The following is a 22,139-nucleotide window of genomic DNA, read 5'->3' as shown; positions in this document are numbered from 1 at the left end:
AGACCCCAGAATGGCCGCCTTTACCGTAGTCATATCTGCCTCCATGCGCTCCAAGGTACCCGGGGTCTGTAACTGACCACTCTCGCCCTGTGGGCCATCGTCGTCATTGCTATCATCCGAGCCAGTCCTCTTTATTTTTTCACTGCCCTGTGCTCCCTTGACCTTTAGTGGGTCAAAAGCGACATCACACTCCATATAGCGGTCCTCAGGCTCTATAGTCACACCAGCATTACAGCAAAAATGGGTAATCAGGGAGGGAAACAACAAACTCAGGCTAGCCTTAGCTATAAAACCCTACCACTCCTCGATCACCTACATCCCCATATTCAAGGGCACGCCATCTAGGATGCAAGCCACCACAAGGGTCTAGGGTAAGTGACGTCTGTAATATTTCTCAAAGGGAGAACCCGTTGGTCAACGAGGTTCAACCATCTCCGAGCTTCAGTAGTGAAGTGTCGACTCTTAATGGTCGAACGGGTGACACCCCAGGCAGACTTCCTCCTCTTTAAATCCTTCACCAGCATCCTCACCAACCACGGCCCGTTTCCCTCATGGTCCTTAGTCCGAAGCTCAGCCTGTGAAGGATTGGGTAGCCTTTGAAATGCATTGAGGGCCTCAGCGCCTACCTTTATGTTGACCCCTCTAATAGTAATCTGCAGCTCTAGGGCAGTCCAGTCAACAGTAGGGAGCATAGCGTAGAATTCCCTGACCCAGTTGCAGTTAACATTCCCCGGCTCATCGAATAGCGGGTCCCAACCTATGTGATGTAGAAGCTGATAGAACTCCAGGGCTAGCTCCTCCACCGGATCCATAATGAAGGCTCGCTCGTGGAGCAGGCCCTTAGTCTGCTATTCCATTGTAATGCCTCTTACAAGCATGGGAGGCAAACTTAACGTATGTGAGGGGAGCTAGTGGTTGTTGTCCTTATTATTGTTGTTGCTGTAGTAGTAGTTGTTGTTATTCTTGCAGTTGTTGTGAATTCTCCATAACTGAGTGAGAGAGAGCTAGCCTAAAAAAGGGAGAAACCGAGTTAGAATTTTGTGGAACAAAGTTTTAGCAGTGATAGACCATGCATGATTCAGTAAAAATCTTGAAAATTCGTTTCTGCCTCAAGCAGCTTCTCTGCGGAGATGGAATAATCGCTGCAGTGAAGCCGCTATAAAGACAAATGGGCCGCTACAATGGACCAGGCATCACCATGGAGCTGTTTTGTCGTTGTAGCGGGCTCGCTATAGCAAGAAGAGTTCCGTTAAAGTGGGCATCTCCCCATAGCAGGGACCGTTGCTAGCGACCAAGCCGTCTCCACAGCGGGACCGTTGTAGTGATTGAAGGTCCGCCGCAGTGGACCCATCTTCCGCAGCCCGAAAAACTCCCAAACCCAACTTTTAGGAAACCTAAATTTTCATCATAGTTTCCCCATTTTTGTCAAGGATCAAGTAGTATGATAGCATGCATGACTTTTACAACCTATAAGACCTTTTTCCCACTACCATGGGTACCAAAATTTGGAGCAGGAACATCAAAAATTGCACCACTAGAAACAACCCCACCACAACACAAAACTACCCTTTTATAAGCAGATCTTCAGTATAAAGTGTTCCTAGAACAATATGAACGATGAAAGAACCCTCCATGATCAAAGAAACTTCCCACCCCAATAAATCAAAAACCATATTCAAAGAAACCAAAATTTTCTTTAATATAGCTAGTCAAGCATGAAAATTTTGAAATAGGAAGCCCTAAACAAGTTATAGGATAGTGAAAGAGAGCACATACCTTGTAATAACGAAAGATCTGCAAGCTTAGCAAGAAAAAGTGAACCTTGGGTGCAGAGAATTGTTTTTCTCTCTTCTCAGATTTTGTGCTGTGTTTTAGCAAATGGAAGGGGGTAGGGTGGTTAAAAGGGAGTAGGAAGGGAAGTGAGGGGACTAGGTAGTTGAATGGGGGAAATAATTTCGTGAGAGAGGACGAGTTTTCACTTATGGGGGTATGAATGGGAAGTGGGAAGGGATGAACTGAATTCATCCCATATATTTTGTTTCTGGCCAATAGCCACTGCGGCGGCGAATCTACCACTGCAGTGGTACCGTTTTTCCATCTATGTTGAAATTTTTTCATTCTCACGATGACACCCCGAAGTCCTACCTCCTATGGTGTAAGGTCAATGGGTGTGACTATTACCTCACCCCATGACCGTTCGGGGACGAACGGTAGTTTAATTGGTATCTGGTGTAATGACCCGTCCGGTCATTATTTTAAACTTTGCGAACCCATGCCAAATATAGGTCTATGATCGTAAATAATAAGCCCTATGGGGTGTTTTAAGGATTAATAGTGGAAAAAATTAATTTCGGATAGAATTAGAAATTGCGAGCCCAGGGAAGGAAATGGACAGCTATAGCGGTCAAGGGACCGCCACAACACACACATGACCGCCGCAGCGGTCGAAGCAGGGCAATGGTCGCGTTTTTGGTCGCTTAGTTTATTTTACCCTCCTTTTTAATAAAAGACTCTCCAAGTCTACTATTAGGTGTCCACAAGAAGGAAAAACCCTTGACACTAAGAAAAGAGACTGTTTCTATTTCCTCCACATCGTCCCCCACGATAATCAACTCTCATGGATTCGGGTGAAGGTTAGGAAGGCGAGCAATTCATGGGGATTCAATTGGCTGTTCCTCAACAAGATAGGTTATGATTTACTTGAGTTATACTTTGATTATTGAATCGTATATACATTTAGAGTTGACGGGAGATTGCATGATTTGGTCTTCGGACATAGAGTTTGGATAGATATATTCAAAAACTTAACGAAAACTATGTGTAAACAGTAGCTAGGGTAAAAATGAATATTTATTTGAGCATTGAATGCTACCATCATTGAGGAGTATGCGTTACAGAATGGGAATTGATTATTCACCATGGCTAGGAAGGGGTATTTCGTTGTTTATAATATACATCCCTAGGAGTATTTGATTTCCGTCTTTATTTCCAGCTATATTGAAATATTCGCATGATTGTCATTCTTGGTAATAAGAGGTTTGTATTGAGAGGATTGAAGGAAATTATGATTAGTACTACGCCCATCAAGGGCATGGTTCATGACTTGTTTGAATTATTGCATCATTGCATTGCATTGCATGTATTATGAGGAAATACATGAAGTAGGAAAAACTAGGTAGGGGGCAGTTGTGTTATCTGGTTATATAGCCGTTTGGGTTGAATATGGGAAATTAATATGATATGGATCCGCGTCTGAGATTCTTTCCAGAGCGGAGGGTTTGTGGCTCGGGTCCAACGAGTATCCGGAACGATTGGTAAATGGACACCATGGGTCCCCTCTGTGTCATGACAACTGAGCAATGACATCAGTTAGCATGTATGTGTAGCGTGGTTGGGCCCTTGCATCGCATTCTTCTTTGCACTACATCTCATATTTATATGTTTTGCTAGTGTGTACTGCCAGTCAGTTAAATTGCTCATGCATCTTCTATGATTTCGTTGAGATTGTGTAGGGTGGTGGCTATTATGAGGGTAAGTATAGTAGCGGATTACAGATGGAAAGTCTTTCCCTGGATGCATCACATCACAGTAAGTAAATTGAGTGGATAAAATCTATGGATAAAAGGTTAAGAATTAGAGGGTAGGGTAAACGTGGAGACTAGATTTAATAAGTTGGATGAAAGGAAGGGAACTGTTATGATTAATTAGAAAGCATGTAATTATTGTGTTGCGTGAACTAAACTTACTCGACCTATAATGCTTAAAATTACATGTGGTGTACTAATACTACTCATGCTACATCCCTTTTTGGGGTGTAATTATGTTGCAGGTTTATGTTGACGTTTCTTCAGGTGGATTTCCAGGCATTCTCCTACAACCTCACTTATCTCACTCCAGGAAATGGCTGGGTCATTTATTTTGTCTTTCTTGTGTAGTAGGAGCTCTTGTACCTGTCTAGACTAGATCCCGGAAAATTCTTTTTAGTTTTATCGTATTTAGAAGAGTTTGTATGAAGTTTTTATTTCAATCTTGTGAGTTTTAAGAAAGTGTTTATTATAAAATGGATGAGTATTTGGGTGGTTGGTCAGGGTTCTCCTACTAGTTACTAGTATGGTAGGTGCCCGCACGATCCGCCAGTTGGGGACGGGACACACAGAAATGATCTAGATTATGGGCTCGTGGTCCGATGTTCGCTCCGAAAATGAGTGATACATTGACGTGAAACGCGTCCGATGTTCTTTTCGGAGCAGTGGGTTTATGGCTCGGCAAGCCAAAAAACCTTACACCAATTCTGTACGACAAAATGACGACCGACAAAACCAAACAGTACTCATGACACCCACGTTGTTCGCAGACTCCTAAAGAGTATGACTTACAAGACATATATACAAAATTATACCGAAATAAGAACAGCCTCCGGAACTAGTGGAGCTGTCTGACTTCCCAAAGTTGTCTCCCCCTAAATAGCTGGATCGCCGGGTCGCGTCCCTGGACCTACGTGGCATGAAACGCAGCCCCCGTAAAAAGGGGGTCAGTACGAGATATGTACTGAGTATGTAAAGCGATAATAAATCATAACTAGCACATAGTTTAGGGAAGAAGTGGTCGTAACCAGCCCACTACCTGCAGTCTTCGCTGATAGAAGCAGAAACGTGTACGCAAGGTCTCAACAGTCCTTAAGTAATTAACACAATCCATCCAACACATTCAAATAAGCAATGTAGTCTAACACTTTCTTTCAAGCAAATAATACGACGTAACGTACGTGCCGCTTCCGGCTCAATAATATACTATAGTAGCCCCATCGGGCAGCTGCTTCTGGCATATTAATAATATAATAGCCCCATCGGGCAGCCGCGTCCGGCATAATAATAATATAATATAATATATAAATTAAAATAGATCGTAGATGAAAAGCAGTGGCAAAACCTCGCACCCCTTTCAGAGTGGTTTTTTTTTTTTTTTTTGAAATTAGCATACTCAGCCATAAGCTGAGGCCATAGCTCGCTCAGGCATAAGCCGAGGCCATAGCTCACTCAGTGATCAGCTGAGGCCATCGCTCACTCGGACATAAGCTGAGGCCATAGCTCGCTCAGACATGAACTGAGGCCATCGCACCCCCTTCGGAGTGGTTTTGAAAAAAGCTAGATAATAAAATATCGCACCCCCTTCGGAGTGGTTTTGAAAAAAGCTAGATAATAAAATATCGCACCCCCTTCGGAGTGGTTTTGAACAGTCTAAATAATAAAATATCGCACCCCCCTTCGGAGTGGTTGTGAAGTCTAATTCATATTCCCTTTAGCTTGAGACCGACAATTAGTAAGTTTAAATAATAATTCCTGGTTGAAATCATTAGCAACCCACAACAAAGTTTCAATGAATCCAATTTAGCATGAAAGACTAACAATCGTACAGAACTAGGTCAAATGGAGCAATACGAGAGGTCTCGGGCCTTGTGGGCCCACCTTGGGTTAAGTCGGGGTGACGCACAAAAATTACGTGCATTAGGTCTAGTGAAGTCATCCGTGAAAGTTTCGGGGCGATCGGGTTACATTTATGCAAGTTATGGAGGTTTAACCCTTTTTCCAACAAGTGTGCTCTTTAAGGCTCAATTCTACTGAATGAATAGTGCCAAAAATCTAACTCGGATTCCTATGAACGGAATGATCCCCGAGGCTCAAATCAAGACCTAGCACAACTAGGACATGCCAAAGGAAGGAAAGGGACAGCTTTACATACCTTTCTTGCCTTTTACGATCGCCAAGGCTCAAATCCCGTTTCGTCAAAACCTACAAATGGTCACATTTACCAGTTACTATTCATAAGGCTTGAAGTCCCAACTTTGATTTAGGATTTGCCTACCGAAATTTCGGCAGCACCTCCCCTATAAACATAACATCCCCGAGACTTAGCTCTGCTTAAAGTATCAACACAGCAACCCAACAACAACATTCACAACAACAACAAGCATCACACAACACACAATATGGCGTAACTAGCCATCTTTCCGACATGGCGTAACATCTTTCATTCCGACCTTACATTTCCAAACTAATCTTACCATTTTCATATTCGTCACTTATCAAGGTCATTATAACATACTTCGGAGGCATATCATATCGTTTTCACCGAATATTCGTAAAGTATACACAATATACAAGTTTCCTACTAAGGGCATATTTCACCCACAACTTCCAATCTTTTAGCAACATGTTCATGATATGTGTCTATCTTTCAACTACATCAATGACAACCATAATTTGCCTCTTAATACTTTCATTTCCACATTTACACAAACCATAATTAAGTTGCATAATTTCCTTTAACAACCATTTTTGCATAATAACAAGAGCCATTATTCTTCCATTCATTTCACAATATCACAATTAACATACTAGTGAAATTTAATTCACCTTCCCTCCTAGACATAGCACCACACGGCCACACACTAAAATTTCCAACTTACACCAATTCATTCGACTTTCATTTCTAATAAAATTCCTACCATAACAATGACTAGATTTCAACAAAAATTCAACTCATCATATACATGCAACATATGCATACCCACGGCCACATGCACTTTATCCCAACACACAAAATTTTCATGCTTTTCATTCATTCCCACACACTACAACATATATACATATATTCCATGATATAAAAATGGTAGAATTCTTACCTTTTCTCAACTCCTTCACTTGTCACCCAAGCTACTTTCTTGCCAAAGTAATTATACCACCTTGTAGAGAATCTTGCACTTAGTAGTATTACACAACAATTTCAATTTTTTTGTTCAAGATTGAAGGACTAGAATTTTTTTTCTTTTCTTTCTTTCCTTTCTTTCTCCCTTACCCGAAACCCTCTTCTTCTTTTCCTCTCAATTTCTTTTGTTTTCTTGAACCTTCTATAGGATAAGTATGACTTATATAATATAATCCATTTTGTAATTGTCACATGGAAATTAATAAATCCATGGACTTGGGTCATGTTGGCCGGTTGGGCCTTCCCTTTGGGCCTCATTTTTCTTTTTTTTTTTTAGTCCAATAGGCTACATTTCGTAATTCTTGAGGCAAGTTTCCAAAATTCCAATTTTGCCCTTGGCCTCCTTTCGCAATTCCACACCAACGCATTCATACCAAGTAAGGTCCAAATATGGCCTTATTCATTTCAAGTCAAGTTACTTCAAATTTTTTGAATATGCGAAGATGTCGGATGTAACATCCTCCCCCCACTTTAAAACATTCGTCCTCGAATGTTGGGTTTGTCCTCTTAGGATCCCATCCAAGGTATCCCCTTTATCTGCTTCCTTTGTTCAGATTTATAGCCATGATCTTGTTATGCTATGGGCTCTCCCACCCTTAAGCATCAATACGATGTGGCCCTGCACTGGAACTAGGCGCTCCACCCCTGCCCCTACCTCGGCCAGAAGATGTCTGGGGTCCCGTCTCAGGGGCTCTTACTGCAGGTGACGACGCTGCTACCGAATTCCCAGGAATGGCACTGCCCCGCGGGCAGTCTCTAGCATAGTGGCGCGGGTCCCCGCAGGTATAGCATACACCTAGTCGACATCGTCCTACGTGACGCCTCCCGCAACTCGCGCATCGAGGAGGGGGCATCACCTCCTGCCCTGACCCCGCAGGCCACTGAGAACTTGACGCATAAGGAGGATTTTGTCTCTGTCTAGGGAAGGCCTCCTTACCCCGCTGAGACCCATGAAACTGCGAGGGTGCGCTGTGCTGGGGTCTGCTGCCTCTGGTGGGGCCTGTACTCTGATGCTCTGCCCTGGCCCTCTTGGGCTGGCCACCGCTCCGCTCTGAGGTGGCCTCTCGCTGACGCTTTCGATCTTCTGACCCCTGAGGATAGGCCTGAACACGAGCTATATCCATTCCCGGCTGCATTGCCACGGCCATACAAGCCTCCTGCCACTCCGGCTCTAATCCCATCACATACCGGTGAATTCTATCTTCCATGTTTTGCACAATAGAAGGGGCATATCTAGCTAGAGAATCAAACTCCACACTTTACTCTCTAATGGACATGTTACCCTGTCGTAGGTTAAGGAATCTGTCAACTCTTCCCGCCTTAACTCAGGTGGCATGTGATGACGCAAGAAGGCATCCGAGAATTCCTGCCAAGTCGGCGGAGGGGTGTCCCTACCTCTCGATAGCTTCCATGACTGAAACCAATTAATTGCTATGCCCTGTAACCTGTAGGAAGCTAGCTGAACAGACTCTGTAGCTGATGCCCTCATTATATCCAGAGTACGCTGCATGCCATCTATGAACTCCTGAGGGTCGGCATTGGGGTCTGTGCCCTTGAATTCTGGGGGGTTTAGGGCAAGGAAGTCTCGGGCCCTGGCACTAGCGGCCCTATCCGAATACTCATGGCCCCTATCCTGTCGCCCAGCTTGGGCAGCAAGTATCTGAGTTAGCAATTGTATGGCATCCTTCATCTCTCTTATCTCCTGATTCTGCGCATCCGGCTGATAAACTGGAGGTACTGGTACTGGTGCTGGAGCTGGGGATGGATCAGATGCCCCCCTGGGCCCTTCCGGAGATAGGGAAGTAGGAGAACTCTGGGACCGAATATGTATTCCAGTGTAAGTCCGAGCCCTGGTAAGTCTGGGGGCTTGGCTGGCTGCCTCATCTGCAACCGCCTTGCCTTTCAGTGTTGCCGTCACTTTACCCTTCCTAGCCATTGCTGAAATTATACAAACAATTGGATTAGGGACTTTACTTACGACACAGCCCTATCCGCACGATCTTTACCAAGAAAGAAAGGATGACACCCTATTAATGTCTCGTAGCCTCCTGCTTATAGGTGTGGTGCACAACACACCGATAATCAAGACTCTACTAGACACCGTCTGCGAACATGCCGAGGACTGAACTGCTCTGATACCACTTCTGTCACGACCCGAACTAGCGCCATGACAAGCGATCGAGCTTACCCTGCCCGATGTCCCAACTTACGTCACTTGATCCACAATATGGCGTTTTTTTTTTTTTTGGAAAGTTGTAAACACGATACCAAAGTCAACACGTTATTCAGAACGTCTCAAGGCGTGTTACACACATACATACATACATGCGCCTGACATAGGTCCAGGCGAGCCAAAAAACCTTACACCAATTCTGTACGACAAAATGACGACCGACAAAACCAAACAGTACTCATGACACCCACGCTGTTTGCAGACTCCTAAAGAGTATGACTTACAAGACATATATACAAAATTATACCGAAATAAGAACAGCCTCCGGAACTAGTGGAGCTGTCTGACTTCCCAAAGCTGTCTCCCCCTAAATAGCTGGATCGCCGGGTCGCGTCCCTGGACCTGCATGGCATGAAACGCAGCCCCCGTAAAAAGGGGGTCAGTACGAGATATGTACTGAGTATGTAAAGCGATAATAAATCATAACTAGCACATAGTTTAGGGAAGAAGTGGTCGTAACCAGCCCAATACCTGCAGTCTTCGCTGATAGAAGCAGAAACGTGTACGCAAGGTCTCAACAGTCCTTAAGTAATTAACACAATCCATCCAACACATTGAAATAAGCAATGTAGTCTAACACTTTCTTTCAAGCAAATAATACGACGTAACGTACGTGCCGCTTCCGGTTCAATAATATACTATAGTAGCCCCATCGGGCAGCCGCTTCTGGCATATTAATAATATAATAGCCCCATCGGGCAGCCGCGTCCGGCATAATAATAATATAATATAATATATAAATTAAAATAGATTGTAGATGAAAAGCAGTGGCAAAACCTCGCACCCCTTTCGGAGTGGTTTTTTTTTTTTTTTGAAATTAGCATACTCAGCCATAAGCTGAGGCCATAGCTCACTCAGTGATCAGCTGAGGCCATCGCTCACTCGGACATAAGCTGAGGCCATAGCTCGCTCAGACATGAACTGAGGCCATCGCACCCCCTTCGGAGTGGTTTTGGAAAAGGCTAGATAATAAAATATCGCACCCCCTTCGGAGTGGTTTTGAACAGTCTAAATAATAAAATATCGCACCCCCCTTCGGAGTGGTTGTGAAGTCTAATTCATATTCCCTTTAGCTTGAGACCGACAATTAGTAAGTTTAAATAATAATTCTTGGTTGAAATCATTAGCAACCCACAACAAAGTTTCAATGAATCCAATTTTGCATGAAAGACTAACAATCGTACAGAACTAGGTCAAATGGAGCAATACGAGAGGTCTCGGGCCTTGTGGGCCCACCTTGGGTCAAGTCGGGGTGACGCACAAAAATTACGTGCATTAGGTCTAGTGAAGTCATCCGTGAAAGTTTCGGGGCGATCGGGTTACATTTATGCAAGTTATGGAGGTTTAACCCTTTTTCCAACAAGTGTGCTCTTTAAGGCTCAATTCTACTGAATGAATAGTGCCAAAAATCTAACTCGGATTCCTATGAACGGAATGATCCCCGAGGCTCAAATCAAGACCTAGCACAACTAGGACATGCCAAAGGAAGGAAAGGGACAGCTTTACATACCTTTCTTGCCTTTTACGATCGCCAAGGCTCAAATCCCGTTTCGTCAAAACCTACAAATGGTCACATTTACCAGTTACTATTCATAAGGCTTGAAGTCCAAACTTTGATTTAGGATTTGCCTACCGAAATTTCGGCAGCACCTCCCCTATAAACATAACATCCCCGAGACTTAGCTCTGCTTAAAGTATCAACACAGCAACCCAACAACAACATTCACAACAACAACAAGCATCACACAACACACAATATGGCGTAACTAGCCATCTTTCCGACATAGCGTAACATCTTTCATTCCGACCTTACATTTCCAAACTAATCTTACCATTTTCATATTCGTCACTTATCACGGTCATTACAACATACTTCGGAGGCATATCATATCGTTTTCACCGAATATTCGTAAAGTATACACAATATACAAGTTTCCTACTAAGGGCATATTTCACCCACAACTTCCAATCTTTTAGCAACATGTTCATGATATGTGTCTATCTTTCAACTACATCAATGACAACCATAATTTGCCTCTTAATACTTTCATTTCCACATTTACACAAACCATAATTAAGTTGCATAATTTCCTTTAACAATCATTTTTAGATAATAACAAGAGCCATTATTCTTCCATTCGTTTCACAATATCACAATTAACATACTAGTGAAATTTAATTCACCTTCCCTCCTAGACATAGCACCACACGGCCACACACTAAAATTTCCAACTTACACCAATTCATTCGACTTTCATTTCTAATAAAATTCCTACCATAACAATGACTAGATTTCAACAAAAATTCAACTCATCATATACATGCAACATATGCATACCCACGGCCACATGCACTTTATCCCAACACACAAAATTTTCATGCTTTTCATTCATTCCCACACACTACAACATATATACATATATTCCATGATATAAAAATGGTAGAATTCTTACCTTTTCTCAACTCCTTCAATTGTCACCCAAGCTACTTTCTTGCCAAAGTAATTATACCACCTTGTAGAGAATCTTGCACTTAGTAGTATTACACAACAATTTCAATTTTTTTGTTCAAGATTGAAGGACTAGAATTTTTTTCTTTTCTTTCTTTCCTTTCTTTCTTCCTTACCCGAAACCCTCTTCTTCTTTTCCTCTCAATTTCTTTTGTTTTCTTGAACCTTCTATAGGATAAGTATGACTTATATAATATAATCCATTTTGTAATTGTCACATGGAAATTAATGAATCCATGGACTTGGGTCATGTTGGCCGGTTGGGCCTTCCCTTTGGGCCTCATTTTTCGTATTTGTTTTTTTAGTCCAATAGGCTACATTTCGTAATTCATGAGGCAAGTTTCCAAAATTCCAATTTTGCCCTTGGCCTCCTTTCGCAATTCCACACCAACGCATTCATACCAAGTAAGGTCCAAATATGGCCTTATTCATTTCAAGTCAAGTTACTTCAAATTTTTTGAATATGCGAAGATGTCGGATGTAACATCCTCCCCCCACTTTAAAACATTCGTCCTCGAATGTTGGGTTTGTCCTCTTAGGATCCCATCCAAGGTATCCCCTTTATCTGCTTCCTTTGTTCAGATTTATAGCCATGATCTTGTTATGCTATGGGCTCTCCCACCCTTAAGCATCAATACGATGTGGCCCTGCACTGGAACTAGGCGCTCCACCCCTGCCCCTACCTCGGCCAGAAGATGTCTGGGGTCCCGTCTCAGGGGCTCTTACTGCAGGTGACGACGCTGCTACCGAATTCCCAGGAATGGCACTGCCCCGCGGGCAGTCTCTAGCATAGTGGCTCGGGTCCCCGCAAGTATAGCATACACCTAGTCGACATCGTCCTACATGACGCCTCCCGCAACTCGCGCATCGAGGAGGGGGCATCACCTCCTGCCCTGACCCCGCAGGCCACTGAGAACTTGACGCATAAGGAGGATTTTGTCTCTGTCTAGGGAAGGCCTCCTTACCCCGCTGAGACCCATGAAACTGCGAGGGTGCGCTGTGCTGGGGTCTGCTGCCTCTGGTGGGGCCTGTACTCTGATGCTCTGCCCTGGCCCTCTTGGGCTGGCCACCGCTCCGCTCTGAGGTGGCCTCTCGCTGACGCTTTCGATCTTCTGACCCCTGAGGATAGGCCTGAACACGAGCTATATCCATTCCCGGCTGCATTGCCACGGCCATACAAGCCTCCTGCCACTCCGGTTCTAATCCCATCACATACCGGTGAATTCTATCTTCCATGTTTTGCACAATAGAAGGGGCATATCTAGCTAGAGAATCAAACTCCACACTTTACTCTCTAATGGACATGTTACCCTGTCGTAGGTTAAGGAATCTGTCAACTCTTGAATTCTGGGGGGTTTAGGGCAAGGAAGTCTCGGGCCCTGGCACTAGCGGCCCTATCCGAATACTCATGGCCCCTATCCTGTCGCCCAGCTTGGGCAGCAAGTATCTGAGTTAGCAATTGTATGGCATCCTTCATCTCTCTTATCTCCTGATTCTGCGCATCCGGCTGATGAACTGGAGGTACTGGTACTGGTGCTGGAGCTGGGGATGGATCAGATGCCCCCCTGGGCCCTTCCGGAGATAGGGAAGTAGGAGAACTCTGGGACCGAATATGTATTCCAGTGTAAGTCCGAGCCCTGGTAAGTCTGGGGGCTTGGCTGGCTGCCTCATCTGCAACCGCCTTGCCCTTCTGTGCTGCCGTCGCTTTACCCTTCCTAGCCATTGCTGAAATTATACAAACAATTGGATTACTCCAATAGGCTACATTTCGTAATTCATGAGGCAAGTTTCCAAAATTCCAATTTTGCCCTTGGCCTCCTTTCGCAATTCCACACCAACGCATTCATACCAAGTAAGGTCCAAATATGGCCTTATTCATTTCAAGTCAAGTTACTTCAAATTTTTTGAATATGCGAAGATGTCGGATGTAACATCCTCCCCCCCTTTAAAACATTCGTCCTCGAATGTTGGGTTTGTCCTCTTATGATCCCATCCAAGGTATCCCCTCTATCTGCTTCCTTTGTTCAGATTTATAGCCATGATCTTGTTATGCTATGGGCTCTCCCACCCTTAAGGTTTCAGCTAAGGGTCCCACGAAATCTCTCGTCTCGACTCACTCTATTAGCCGCTAGGCTCATGCTCTACTGGTGTCGAAATACCTCATGTCATAGTGATAGGAAACAACTCATATATAGGTTAAATTTACAAATAGGCTATCTGAAGAACAAGATACCTGGTGGTGCATCCTGCGATGTCTCTGGAGTCGGCCTCCCACCTAAAGCATAAATACGATGTGGCCCTGCATTGGAACTAGGCGCTCCACCCCTGCCCCTACCTCGGCCAGAAGATGTCTGGGTCCCGTTTCAGGAGCTCTTACTGCTGGTGACGATGCTGCTACCGAATTCCCAGGAATGGCACTGCCCCGCGGGCAGTCTCTAGCATAGTGGCTCGGGTCCCCGCAAGTATAGCATACACCTAGTCGACATCGTCCTACGTGACGCCTCCCGCAACGCGCGCATCGAGGAGGGGGAATCACCTCCTGCCCTGACCCCGCAGGCCACTGAGAACTTGACGCATAAGGAGGATTTTGTCTCTGTCTAGGGAAGGCCTCCTTACCCCGCTGAGACCCATGAAACTGCGAGGGTGCGCTGTGCTGGGGTCTGCTGCCTCTGGTGGGGCCTGTACTATGATGCTCTGCCCTGGCCCTCTTGGGCTGGCCACCGCTCCGCTCTGAGGTGGCCTCTCGCTGACGCTTTCGATCTTCTGACCCCTGAGGATAGGCCTGAACACGAGCTATATCCATTCCCGGCTGCATTGCCACGGCCATACAAGCCTCCTGCCACTCCGGTTCTAATCCCATCACATACCGGTGAATTCTATCTTCCATGTTCTGCACAATAGCAGGGGCATATCTAGCTAGAGAATCAAACTCCACACTGTACTCTCTAATGGACATGTTACCCTGTCGTAGGTTAAGGAATCTGTCAACTCTTGCCCGCCTTAACTCAGGTGGCATGTGATGACGCAAGAAGGCATCCGAGAATTCCTGCCAAGTCGGCGGAGGGGTGTCCCTGCCTCTCGATAGCTTCCATGACTGAAACCAATTAATTGCTATGCCCTGTAACCTGTAGGAAGCTAGCTGAACAGACTCTGTAGCTGATGCCCTCATTATATCCAGAGTACGCTGCATGCCATTTATGAACTCCTGAGGGTCGGCATTGGGGTCTGTGCCCTTGAATTCTGAGGGGTTTAGGGCAAGGAAGTCTCAGGCCCTGGCACTAGCGGCCCTATCCGAATACTCATGGCCCCTATTCTGTCGCCCAGCTTGGGAAATAAGTATCTGAGTTAGCAATTGTATGGCATCCTTCATCTCTCTTATCTCCTGATTCTGTGCATCCGGCTGATGAACTGGAGGTACCGGTACTGGTGCTGGAGCTGGGGCTGGATCAGATGCCCCCCTGGGCCCTTCCGGAGATAGGGAAGTAGGAGAACTCTGGGACCGAATATGTATTCCAGTGTAAGTCCGAGCCCTGGTAAGTCTGGGGGCTTGGCTGGCTGCCTCATCTGCAACCGCCTTGCCCTTCTGTGCTGCCGTCGCTTTACCCTTCCTAGCCATTGCTGAAATTATACAAACAATTGGATTAGGGACTTTACTTACGACACAGCCCTATCTGCACGATCTTTTCCAAGAAAGAAAGGATGACACCCTATTAATGTCTCGTAGCCTCCTGCTTATAGGTGTGGTGCACAACACACCGATAATCAAGACTCTACTAGACACCGTCTGCCAAAATGCCGAGGACTGAACTGCTCTGATACCACTTCTGTCACGACCCGAACTAGGGCCATGACAAGCGATCGAGCTTACCCTGCCCGATGTCCCAACTTACGTCACTTGATCCACAATATGGCGTTTTTATTTTTTTTGGAAAGTTGTAAACACGATACCAAAGTCAACACGTTATTCAGAACGTCTCAAGGCGTGTTACACACATACATACATGCATGCGCCTGACATAGGGCCAGGCGAGCCAAAAAACCTTACACCAATTCTGTACGACAAAATGACGACCGACAAAACCAAACAGTACTCATGACACCCACGCTGTTCGCAGACTCCTAAAGAGTATGACTTACAAGACATATATACAAAATTATACCGAAATAAGAACAGCCTCCGGAACTAGTGGAGCTGTCTGACTTCCCAAAGCTGTCTCCCCCTAAATAGCTGGATCGCCGGGTCGCGTCCCTAGACCTGCGTGGCATGAAACGCAGCCCCCGTAAAAAGCGGGTCAGTACGAGATATGTACTGAGTATGTAAAGCGATAATAAATCATAACTAGCACATAGTTTAGGGAAGAAGTGGTCGTAACCAGCCCAATACCTGCAGTCTTCGCTAATAGAAGCAGAAACGTGTACGCAAGGTCTCAACAGTCCTTAAGTAATTAACACAATCCATCCAACACATTCAAATAAGCAATGTAGTCTAACACTTTCTTTCAAGCAAATAATACGACGTAACGTACGTGCCGCTTCCAGCTCAATAATATACTATAGTAGCCCCATCGGGCAGCTGCTTCCGGCACAATAATAATATAATAGCCCCATCGGGCAGCCGCGTCCGGCATAATAATAATATAATATAATATATAAATTAAAATAGATTGTAGATGAAAAGCAGTGGCAAAACCTCGCACCCCTTTCGGAGTGGTTTTTTTTTTTTTTTTTTTGAAATTAGCATACTCAGCCATAAGCTGAGGCCATAGCTCGCTCAGGCATAAGCCGAGGCCATAGCTCACTCAGTGATCAGCTGAGGCCATCGCTCACTCGGACATAAGCTGAGGCCATAGCTCGCTCAGACATGAACTGAGGCCATCGCACCCCCTTCGGAGTGGTTTTGGAAAAGGCTAGATAATAAAATATCGCACCCCCTTCGGAGTGGTTTTGAACAGTCTAAATAATAAAATATCGCACCCCCTTCGGAGTGGTTTTGAACAGTCTAAATAATAAAATATCGCACCCCCCTTCGGAGTGGTTGTGAAGTCTAATTCATATTCCCTTTAGCTTGAGACCGACAATTAGTAAGTTTAAATAATAATTCTTGGTTGAAATCATTAGCAACCCACAACAAAGTTTCAATGAATCCAATTTAGCATGAAAGACTAACAATCGTACAGAACTAGGTCAAATGGAGCAATACGAGAGGTCTCGGGCCTTGTGGGCCCACCTTGGGTCAAGTTGGGGTGACGCACAAAAATTACGTGCATTAGGTCTAGTGAAGTCATCCGTGAAAGTTTCGGGGCGATCGGGTTACATTTATGCAAGTTATGGAGGTTTAACCCTTTTTCCAACAAGTGTGCTCTTTAAGGCTCAATTCTACTGAATAAATAGTGCCAAAAATCTAACTCGGATTCCTATGAACGGAATGATCCCCGAGGCTCAAATCAAAACCTAGCACAACTAGGACATGCCAAAGGAAGGAAAGGGACAGCTTTACATACCTTTCTTGCCTTTTACGATCGCCAAGGCTCAAATCCCGTTTCGTCAAAACCTACAAATGGTCACATTTACCAGTTACTATTCATAAGGCTTGAAGTCCCAACTTTGATTTAGGATTTGCCTACCGAAATTTCGGCAGCACCTCCCCTATAAACATAACATCCCCGAGACTTAGCTCTGCTTAAAGTATCAACACAGCAACCCAACAACAACATTCACAACAACAACAAGCATCACACAACACACAATATGGCGTAACTAGCCATCTTTCCGACATAGCGTAACATCTTTCATTCCGACCTTACATTTCCAAACTAATCTTACCATTTTCATATTCGTCACTTATCAAGGTCATTACAACATACTTCGGAGGCATATCATATCGTTTTCACCCAATATTCGTAAAGTATACACAATATACAAGTTTCCTACTAAGGGCATATTTCACCCACAACTTCCAATCTTTTAGCAACATGTTCATGATATGTGTCTATCTTTCAACTACATCAATGACAACCATAATTTGCCTCTTAATACTTTCATTTCCACATTTACACAAACCATAATTAAGTTGCATAATTTCCTTTAACAACCATTTTTGCATAATAACAAGAGCCATTATTCTTCCATTCGTTTCACAATATCACAATTAACATACTAGTGAAATTTAATTCACCTTCCCTCCTAGACATAGCACCACACGGCCACACACTAAAATTTCCAAGTTACACCAATTCATTCGACTTTCATTTCTAATAAAATTCCTACCATAACAATGACTAGATTTCAACAAAAATTCAACTCATCATATACATGCAACATATGCATACCCACGGCCACATGCACTTCATCCCAACACACAAAATTTTCATGCTTTTCATTCATTCCCACACACTACAACATATATACATATATTCCATGATATAAAAATGGTAGAATTCTTACCTTTTCTCAACTCCTTCACTTGTCACCCAAGCTACTTTCTTGCCAAAGTAATTATACCACCTTGTAGAGAATCTTGCACTTAGTAGTATTACACAACAATTTCAATTTTTTTGTTCAAGATTGAAGGACTAGAATTTTTTTCTTTTCTTTCTTTCCTTTCTTTCTCCCTTACCCGAAACCCTCTTCTTCTTTTCCTCTCAATTTCATTTGTTTTCTTGAACCTTCTATAGGATAAGTATGACTTATATAATATAATCCATTTTGTAATTGTCACATGGAAATTAATGAATCCATGGACTTGGGCCATGTTGGCCGGTTGGGCCTTCCCTTTGGGCCTCATTTTTCTTATTTTTTTTTTGAGTCCAATAGGCTACATTTCGTAATTCATGAGGCAAGTTTCCAAAATTCGAATTTTTCCCTTGGCCTCCTTTCGCAATTCCACACCAACGCATTCATACCAAGTAAGGTCCAAATATGGCCTTATTCATTTCAAGTCAAGTTACTTCAAATTTTTCGAATATGCGAAGATGCCGGATGTAACAATTGATTTCGTGTTGTTGGCTGACTTGTCTATTTTATTGAATTTATTATATATGCATGATACTAATCTTAGTCGGCCTATGATATCTACTGGTACATAGTGTTTGTACTGATACTACCTTGCTGCATCCTTTTAAGTGCAGATTGTGATCCAGAGACTGCTAACCGTCCTCATATATAACCTTGAGGCCACTGCTAACAGATTTAGGGTGAGCTTCTATCCATGTCAGGCTGCCCGAAGATCTTCTTTTTTGATGTCTATTTCTATTCCAGACATTGTGGTTATTTGTTAGACAGACTTCATTCTTTAAAAATGTTTTAGATTAGTGTCCTTGTACGGTGACTTTCAAATTTTAGGGATTTCTAATAGTTAGAACTTCTGCATTTACTTCATTATTTTTATGGCATGATTTATTCTGATTATCTTGTGCTTGAATGAGTAATAATTGATGAAATTTGCTAGTATAAAAATGGACTTGAATGAATATATGACTTATGTGTTGGTACACCCACTAGGAGTTAATGTGGGTGCCAGTCAAGGCGGGTTAGGTCGTGACACCACTACAGCGGACCAACTTCTGCCCGGACCCACGATTTTTAACTCTTTCCGAAACTGATCTTTTCCACTAGTAGTCATTTAAACACCCCATGGGGCTTACTATTTAAGATTGTAGGCCTAGATTGAGTACGGGTTCGCAAAGTATTAAATAACGACTGGGCATGTCGTTACAAAAATATTTGTTAATAAAAAATTAAATTCTCAAAAAAAAAAATTGTTTGTTTTGGTTTTTTAGGAAAAGCTTGAATTTTTTAAAGATATTCTAGGAAAAACTAAAATTGAACAAATGGGAGAAATAAATATTCTTATAACTAGTGGGGGGAATTTATTTTAATATTCTTTTGAAAGGTATTGGTGAGAGATCAAACTGATATAATTATTTTCTAAACTAAATAATGTAATAATGTTGTTTCAATTTTTTTAACTAGTTTCAGGTAATATAACGACATACACAAATTAAACCAAATGGGTAGGGTGTGCAAATAATTGTTGTCTTTATTTTAGTGGCGTATCTGGTCTCACCATCTGCGGCACTAGATACATGAACGGCCAAGGTGCTTCCTGGTGGAACATCGCAATCCTCTTTATAAGGTTGTTTTATTCCAAGTATTACAGACTGATTTACACAAATGTTCTTTTTTTTTTGGACTATCATTTAAATTTTATTCCTTTTATTAAATGTGTAGATATATCTCTTGAAAAATTTTAGACCATGGTATACTATTTTCTCATACGATTTTCAGTTTGCTCAAAATGGATTCTTTAGATCGTGGTCTAAAAATTGTATAAGTTCAAAAAAAAAAAAAAGAGGGTCATTTACTAAATAAATGTGAAAAAAAGAACAACTGGTGAAAATTTTCGTATATTACAACGGCAATCTATTGATTAAGAGGCCACGTTTCAAATTGTAAAATATCAAGAATCTGTATTCTAATATCTTTTCATAGTTAATATTGAATAATGATAGTGCTAATTATTATGAGAAGAAAAACAGAGAACAAAAGATTTCTTAAGTTAAATATATTAAGGAATTTGACATTTATTTTCTTTTTTGCATTCTACTAGGTCAATGGGAATTGCGACAGGCCAACGGTGAGTCTATTTTTATTTTTCCAAGTTGTAAGGTTATACTGTGGTTATCATGGTTGACCAATTTCTTAAACCCTTGCTTAATTATTGAAAATGATCATTGCTCACATGATTTAGCTCACCTCTAGTAAATAATTTTCGTACTTAATTTACTTCTGTCGAAGTTCGATTTTTATATTTTTCTCTTATTGATAATTGAGGCGGTTAATTAATTATAAATAATGTTTCAACATTTCATAAACTAATAAAATATTTTCTCGTGAAATAATTATTTTCACTCACAAGCTTCAGATTTTTTTAAAAAGTAAAATTCATGCCAAGACCTTCAACACTCATTTTGTTTTTTACTTCGACCACATATTAATTATATTCATGGTGTACTGACAATTGTAGGTGATACGCTTTAATTTTTGTAACGATCTTGAATTGAATGGAGTAAACCTTGTTGATAGTCCAAGAAATCATACTAGCATCACATTTAGCAAAAAAGTAACTATCTCCCATATCACTGTAAGTGCACTTGAAGATAGTCCCAACACTGATGGTATTAACATCTCTACTTCTCATCAAGTTCACATTTTGGATTCCACCATTCAAACAAGTAATTTTCCTATATTATAACATTTTAATTTTAAAAATCACTTCCTTAAATTGTTAGCAATATCTTAAGGGTGTGCTTTTGTTTTATTCTTTAATTTGGGTAAGATTTAAGTTGATTAATTCTTGTAACAAAAAATATGTGAGAATAGGTGATGATTGCATTGTGATCAATTTGGGATGTTGTAATATCAATATTACTGGTATTTCATGTGGATCGGGACGTGGTATAAGGTAACACTTAATAAATTTCATTTCCCCTTTATAGTTTCTTTTGCTTTAGTTTTCCTTCATTGCACACTATTGGCTTGAAAAAATACTTTTTAATTTATACACCTTTGTTAATGCAGTGTAGAAAGCCTAGGAGTTAATGGGACTTTTGCTACTGTGAACAATATCAATGTAGCACATTGTACCCTCCAAGGAACACAAAATGGTGTAAGAAACAAAACATGACACGTAAGTCGAAAGAGTTTTTTTTACTTTTAAACGATTACTAATAAACCAAAAAAAGAGGGAAAAATAAAATTCACCATTTTATATTTAATCTAACATTAACCTATCACTTATTCCAAAATGTCTGGTGATGCCTTTTCAGGGTGGTATGGGGCTTTCTAGATTTATAAATTTTTAAAATATCAATCTCACAAACGTTAAAAATCCCATCGTTATAGACCAATTCTATTGCAACGGCACTCATGATTGTGGAATTAAAGTAAACATATATTAACCTCAAATTCTTTATAAAAATGAACTTATATTTTTTATGAAATGGATAAATATGGCCCTTAGATTAATTCTTTTGAGATGCAACATATGGATGTTTTTCACTCTCCACTTAATGTTGCAATCTTCAACTATCTCAATATAAATATGCTATTTGGTTAAAGGAATGTCTTCAAAAATTTCTTTCTTTATGTGTTGCTTATGACGTTCTAAGCTTTCAACTGATGATTGCTTAATGAAAACAGGCTATAACATTCCATCAAAATGCTGGGGCTGTGGCAAAACTCGTCTGCGGAGTCCATTGATCATATTTTTGTGCAGTACAATTGCCTCTATTGTTTGGAAATGCTTTTGTTTAGCTGTAGGTAATTGAAACCGTTTCATTAAGAGTGAGCACGGAAACGAGTGACGGGCAGTTGAGTTCATTAAATATGTGTTAAAAGCCCTAAGTCTTTCAGTCAATACCACTCCGAAAATAGAGCCATTGGGAGCATTTCAAGGCATTTCTTGGGGGAAAATCATTGTGGTAAGTCCTTCCATCTTCATTGTTATTCGGTATTCCATTAATCATCATAGGAAATCTCAAATCATTCTAGTTTCATTAAGAACTTGAGGATTAAAATAGGATTTATGGGTTCTTTGCTATAGACTATAAAACTTTTATTTATTGATTAGGT

General features: G+C 42.0%; 2 protein-coding genes and 1 pseudogene across 2 annotated transcripts; 1 reads left to right on the top strand and 2 right to left on the bottom strand.

The window, feature by feature from the left end:
* Positions 1-7,361: 7,361 nt before the first annotated feature.
* Positions 7,362-7,973, bottom strand: LOC132637659 (uncharacterized). Its single transcript, XM_060354719.1, has one exon. It carries the CDS (start codon positions 7,971-7,973, stop codon positions 7,362-7,364), a length of 612 nt encoding a protein of 203 aa, XP_060210702.1.
* A 4,158-nt stretch (positions 7,974-12,131) lies between these two features.
* LOC132637658 (uncharacterized) lies at positions 12,132-12,743 on the bottom strand. Its single transcript, XM_060354718.1, has one exon. The coding sequence runs from the start codon at positions 12,741-12,743 to the stop codon at positions 12,132-12,134; it is 612 nt and encodes a 203-aa protein (XP_060210701.1).
* Positions 12,744-18,478: 5,735 nt separating this feature from the next.
* LOC132637656 (probable polygalacturonase At3g15720) lies at positions 18,479-21,767 on the top strand (annotated as a pseudogene).
* The last annotated feature ends 372 nt before the right edge of the window (positions 21,768-22,139 follow it).

Source organism: Lycium barbarum, chromosome 4 (assembly GCF_019175385.1).
Source record: "Lycium barbarum isolate Lr01 chromosome 4, ASM1917538v2, whole genome shotgun sequence".
In the NCBI taxonomy this organism is placed as follows: Eukaryota; Viridiplantae; Streptophyta; class Magnoliopsida; order Solanales; family Solanaceae; genus Lycium; species Lycium barbarum.
This window is presented reverse-complemented; position numbering and strand designations above follow the sequence as displayed.